This window comes from Nothobranchius furzeri, chromosome 16 (genome assembly GCF_043380555.1).
Source record: "Nothobranchius furzeri strain GRZ-AD chromosome 16, NfurGRZ-RIMD1, whole genome shotgun sequence".
NCBI classification, from domain to species: domain Eukaryota; kingdom Metazoa; phylum Chordata; class Actinopteri; order Cyprinodontiformes; family Nothobranchiidae; genus Nothobranchius; species Nothobranchius furzeri.
This window is the reverse complement of record NC_091756.1, coordinates 29,430,711-29,436,710: the sequence shown is the minus strand read 5'-3', so window position 1 is coordinate 29,436,710 and position 6,000 is coordinate 29,430,711. Positions and strand designations below refer to the sequence as shown.

At 40.4% G+C, this 6,000-nt stretch overlaps 1 protein-coding gene across 2 annotated transcripts in view; it reads left to right on the top strand.

Annotated features, from left to right (window-relative positions):
* Positions 1–6,000, top strand: part of baiap2l1a (BAR/IMD domain containing adaptor protein 2 like 1a) — a 30,973-nt gene that overhangs the window by 6,252 nt on the left and 18,721 nt on the right. For both annotated transcript variants that reach the window (XM_015963557.3, XM_015963556.3), the window contains exon 4: positions 2,355–2,416. In XM_015963557.3, the coding sequence (XP_015819043.1) occupies positions 2,355–2,416 (62 nt within the window). The remainder of the gene's footprint in view (positions 1–2,354; positions 2,417–6,000) is intronic.

Below are 6,000 nucleotides of genomic sequence, written 5' to 3'. Positions count from 1 at the left end.
TCAGTGTGCTGTACTGGTGTTATAATTACTCAAAGTCTTGGCTCTGGTTCACCAGTCTACTATGGCCTACCTCTGTTGTTATTTTAACAGGAAACAGCCTAGATTGACTCAAATAATCCTGATGGTAAAACTATTGTGAAGCACATTTTTGCTTGCCAATAGATTTTATTCATACGTTTATCGATGCACTAGTATGGAAGATGATTAGGGCCACAGAAAAGAAAAGGAAAGAAAAATTCTGACTTAACTTATGAGAAAAAAACGTAAGAATTGTTTTTTTCCAGTGGCCCTAATCGTCATCCACACATAAATTATAAAATGTTATTATTATCAATATTTGCCAATTTAATTTGGCATAAAATCCCAGTGAAAAGTTAATTTTCTCTTTGATTCATTGACATCTAAAGCTATCATTCCTTTTCTTTGTGTCACAAGGAAGATACAGACACGGTGCCTTCAGAATGAATGCACGAGGAGTGGCCAACCTTTAACAACACCCAGAGTCTCCACGAGAATGAGAATAATTCAGATTTTATTGGATCTTGACTCATGAAGGAGGAGATCATGTTTTACAACAATGCTTTTGATGAGGAAACCAAGGTGATGACCAATAGAAGAGTGGGTTTATGGCTGGTTGAGAGAGGAGATATTGTTTGACTGAAAGAGACAAGTTGGAAAAGTGGCACACTGAAAATGTGCTAACACCATAACACCATCAGCACTATTCATATCTCCTTATCAAACATCCAATGGGTAGGATCTGTGTTGACACAGGGTGTCTCCATCTCATAAAACACATCAGCTGTTCAGGAGGTGCAATCGTTGCTCTTTGTTTCGTCAAAGCTTGGTGGAGAGGACTTGTACTGTGAAAACGTGCAAAGGGCTCATAACCGTGTTGAGTTTTTAAACTACTAGTTTAGTTATGCTCGAAGGAAAGTGGCCAACACCTGTGCTGGGTTGTGATTATCTTCATAGATCAGGCTGTTTGCTTACACATGCAGATGTTTGTCTGAAAGGGTTAAAGTATGAACTCAGGACTACTGGTGAGCTGGAGGAGTGGTGTGCAAAAGCAAGGTGTTCTCATGGCGAAACAAAAATATGTGAGAATGGTTTTATTTTTGTAAAAGGTGATAAACTAGTTTCTTGGTACTTAAGTCCTCAAAAGAGAACAAATCCGTGTGAGATAAGAGATAAGTGAAGATAAGGCATGCCTTTGTGGTTTTCTCTTTGAGGCGAAGAGCTTTAGCTGTGCTGCCAGTGTAACATTTACCTCTCCATTACTCCCTCCTTGCACCGTGTGATGAGTTTCTGTAGCCTTTACCCTCTCTCGGGTAGGTTTTCACACCCTGTTCACCCCAAAAGGTGAAACAGACAGGTGTACAATGGCCCCTTTGAACCCCCCTCCCACCTCTCCTCCTCCTAACCGTCCTCGCCCCCCCGCAGGCTGCACAAACAGCTCTGCCACCCTCTCATTTAAACACAAAGGCAGCATTTACCAGTGCGTTCTGGTGACCTTCAGAGGGCAATGTTGTTATAGCGGGGTGCTCCCCGCTGCACCACAGAAGTCCAGCTCCGTAGCGGCGGGCCATAACACACCGAGGCAGGTGCTGATGTGTGTGAGTGCTGCTGACGTGGGCTGCAACCCAAAAGTGACACCTGTGGATTCTTCACGCGTTGAAGTGTAACTCTTGTCAAGCGCAGCCCGTGTGCAGCTGGTGTTAAGTAAAAAGCAGGAGTGAATGTGCTTTTGCAGCTTTCACCAGAACATGGTGTCCTATAGTAAACCTTTTAATCTAGATTTCACCACATTGTGACCGTGCCCCGTGAACTGCTTAGCTACGACCGTGTTTACAGTTCTGACTCACTGCCTTTGTTTCACGTTGTCCGTGCCATGTCCAGTATGTGAATGGAGACTGTTCTGTATCTGACTGCACAATACCAGAGCGCTTCACTGAGACCGTCTGTCCACAGCTGGTTCAATATTGAAAGGAGATAAGTCACCTGAAAAATATGAGCAGAAAAAAATGAGCACACGGCTCAATGGAAAAACTGGTTACACAGGAATCTTTTGGCAAGCCTTGGTTACTGATGGAGAAATTTACACCCCTGGACATTTTTACTCCTGTCAGGCAGCACTCTTGGGTTTTAATGTTCATTTATCCTTTTTATTGAAGATCAGGTCAGCATTTTCATAAAACCTTGATTTAGTTTACTTCAAAGAGTTCAGCAGGAAAGCTGAAGCGTTTGATATCCCATAAAAAATATGAAACTACACTTCTACTCTCAGAAATAAAAGACACAGAACTGAAGTTTAGGATGAATGGAAACATGAAGCTGTTTCTGCTCTCTTGTAGGTGTTGTTTTGATGGAGGTCGCTGAAGTTCACCGGAAGGTCTACAATGAACTGGAGGAGAATGTAAGTGGGACCAAAGGATACATTTTTAACAGTCGTTTTAAAATATTTATGACAACATTTTTGACAGAACAGAACAAGCATGTCTAAACAAAACCACTCCCATCCACCCCACTACACTGGATCTAACTCAAAAAAGACAAGCGTAAAAAATAACCTGTCTTCAAAGCGACACCAAATCAAAACACGAACACGGAAGAAAGACAGAAGAGATAAAATATGAATCGATGAAAGCGACAGTCACACAAATTTATTAACAGGTACACTTTCATACAAAGACAAACGATAACCATACAACATCAAAGCTGTCCACCTAACTCCCCAGGCAATGCCTGATTTCTCTCCAGACAAGCGTGACTCATGTATTCTTTAACACAGTGTCTGTATGTCGAAGGATCTGAGTCTTTCCATTTGGACAGGACGAGTCTCTTGGCCAACAAAAAGCATAAAGCAATCAAGTTTAATTGGCTTCTATCCAAAGCAGCATCCACTGTGACCACTCGGAGAGGCCAAAGGGTCTGGACACACAATGGTGCCACAAATACTGGAGAGTGCATCAAAAATAGGCCACAGATATCCCTGTAGAGTCGAGCAGGTCCAGAACACAAACCAACAAGTGTGGCTGTGTAGCAATTAGTGCACGATGGGTCCAAGTCCAGCTTAATCTTAGGCAATCTGTCTTTAGACCAATGCAAACAATATACCACTTTGAAATGAATGAGTCTGCGTCTCACACAAATCGAGGACTTATGAACGTTCCGTAGAACCTCATTCCAGACCAAATCTGACGATCCAACACCCAGGCTCAGCTCCTATTTCCCTTTACAACATCCAGATTAGCCCGATCATGTAAGCTGAGCTGGGTATAAAGTCTGCTTAGAGCTCTCATAGAGATCGTCAGACAATCCAAGATGTCATCAAGAAGGGTCCGAGATGGGCACTGGGGAACACGATCAGAATTAGATTTAATAAAGTGTCTCAGTAGTAAGTACCTAAAAATCTGAGTTGTGGACATGAAATATGACCACCAGCTGTTCAAAGGAGGAAAACGTACCATCAACACACAAGTCATAGAGAATTTATGAATTTATTTACCTACGAAAGGCGTCATCAGACACAGAAGGAAGAAACGTGTGGTACGATAAGTCAGTTAAACCAAGAGTGTCTCCACTGACTCCAGATCTCGATTGTACAGAGATCATACAACTCCACTATTCTATAATTCCAGATTACTCACATTTTTTGACTTAATTCAATTTAAAACTGTCCTAGTACCTTATAGGGCCATGATGGGTGTACTACCGGGTAATTTGCAAAGGATGTTTAAAACTCATGAAGAAGGTTATGAATTGAGATGCGTTAAAAACTTCATTTTTCCATTATACCGAACAACTATGAAAAGTATGTGTGTATCTGTATGTGGTATCAAACTGTGGAACAAACCTGATGTGACTTTAAAATTATGTAAAAACATTAGATCATTTAAAATGTTGTATAAACAACTTATAACTGACTCATACATAAATAGTAAGTGATAAAAATGGTAATTGGTAGCAAATGGAATATTTTATTTTTATTGTTTATTGGTTTTGTTTTCCTTTTTCCGTAGATTCATGTGAACAATTGTTTCGTAACTGTATTTTTGTGTAGCAAGGTGAAGATAGAATGACCTGCATAAAGAAAAAAAAAATTCTTTCAAATTTGCTAATGTGGACAAATGTGATTTATTAACTGAATTGGGGCTGGACTAGATAAGCTTTTGCTTCTTCCAGTTCCCTCTCAAACAGTTTTATGTTATTGTATGTTTTGTATTGTTTTCTTCAACATCATATGTTAATCGTATTCCACATTTTTAAATTTTTATGCACCAGGAATATGGAGGAGTGCATATGTAATTTGATGTTTTTCAATGGTTTGAGATACATAAATAAATAAATAAATAAATAAATTGTCTGAACAACAATGGGATTGGCCAAGTATGAAGATATTGGGGTTGGTAAGGGCAGCTGAGAGCAGAGTAGAGCTATAGGAGAGCTAGAGACAGATGAAGCTCTCTCTGCAGTCAACCAACTTGGTGCAAAAACATTTCTTCTCAGCCAAAACAACAATTAACTGATATTAGATGCTCAGTATAAATAAATAATTTAGGAAGTGCCATACCCCGCAGATCACCAGGTAGTTGTAAAACCTTTTGTTAGCCCTCGGGTGCCTATTGTGCCATATAAAGTGTGAGGTTTAAAAAATAAATATGACTGTTTTTTCAATCATTTACTCACATCAAGGAAAAATCAACAAAATCTCAATAATTTATCATTAGTTTATTCTTTTGAGGAAATAAGTGTTTTAGTAATAATAACACATTTTTTCTCAAACATCCCAGTTTATGTATATGTTTTTGTTTAAGTTCAGTTCATGCTTTAGTGTGATGGAGAGACTAAAGTGTTCTTTTCCTGGCCGTTAAAGAGAATCTCACTAAACTACTAGACATGGTTTAGTTTATCCAACCTCCCCTTTATTGGTGTTTATTTAATGTTATGTTTTCTTTTAACTAAAGTATTAACGCTCCGAGAAACAGCTGTATAAGAAGTGTTAATACTGTGATTTTAATTATTGAAAAGCAGTGTTTCATTTCACTTTCCCTGTTTTTCATTGGTAAACAAGTTTCTTTGATAGTTTGGGATGGACTTGGGTTTTTCTGTTGGTCTTTTCCTAAACCATATTATTCCTGCAGGCATGTGCACCACTACCTAGCTGCGATGAGAACAGACCAAACGTTGTAGAACATTTACCAAGGGCATTTTTACACCATGTACTAAACAAAACGTTTCCTAATGTGCAGGAATCTCCCTTAACTCGTTTGTTGTCATTTGTGAATCACAAATTTGCAGCATGGATGGGTTGTAGAGCAGCAGCAGGCTTGTTCTTCAACACGTGCTGCCAGCATTTAGAATTCCACTCTGGGTCAGGTATGGTACAATTATTGGAGGTGGGATGAGCAACAGCCTCAGGAGAGGACCTGACTTGAGATGTGTGCAGGACAGGGCTGCACTATACATCAAAACTGTATCATCACTGCATGGATGTGTTCAAAACCAGGATCACTAAATCGGATCCCTGTGCGATCAGCGCAAGAGCTGTTTTCCACATTGAAGCTTGTTCTTAGCACAGGTTGGACTCCTCCAAGGCCGCCCCTGATCCTGTTTGTGATGTTCATGGACAGGATCTTAAGGCCAGGTCCCGGAGAGGATGTGTGGTTTGGAAACCTCCGGGTTTCATGTTTGCTCTTTGTAACCTAGTTGAGAGAGTCAGTCAGCTCCTCCAGATCTGAGGACATGGTTCACAACCACAAAAGGGTGGAAGGCTCCTACGAGTTGGAAGGGCTTCATGTGGGAAAGTTCATGAGTGATGGTAGGATGAATTGAAAGATGGAACAATGGATCAGGGCTTCATCTGCTGTGACGAAAGCATTATGAGTAGAGTGGCAGCTCCTCCTCATCAAAACAAGTCAGCTGAGGTGTTTAGGCATCTAATTAGCATGCCTCCAGGAGGAGATTTCAGGGCAGGCTCAGAAACTATTGGAGGCATTG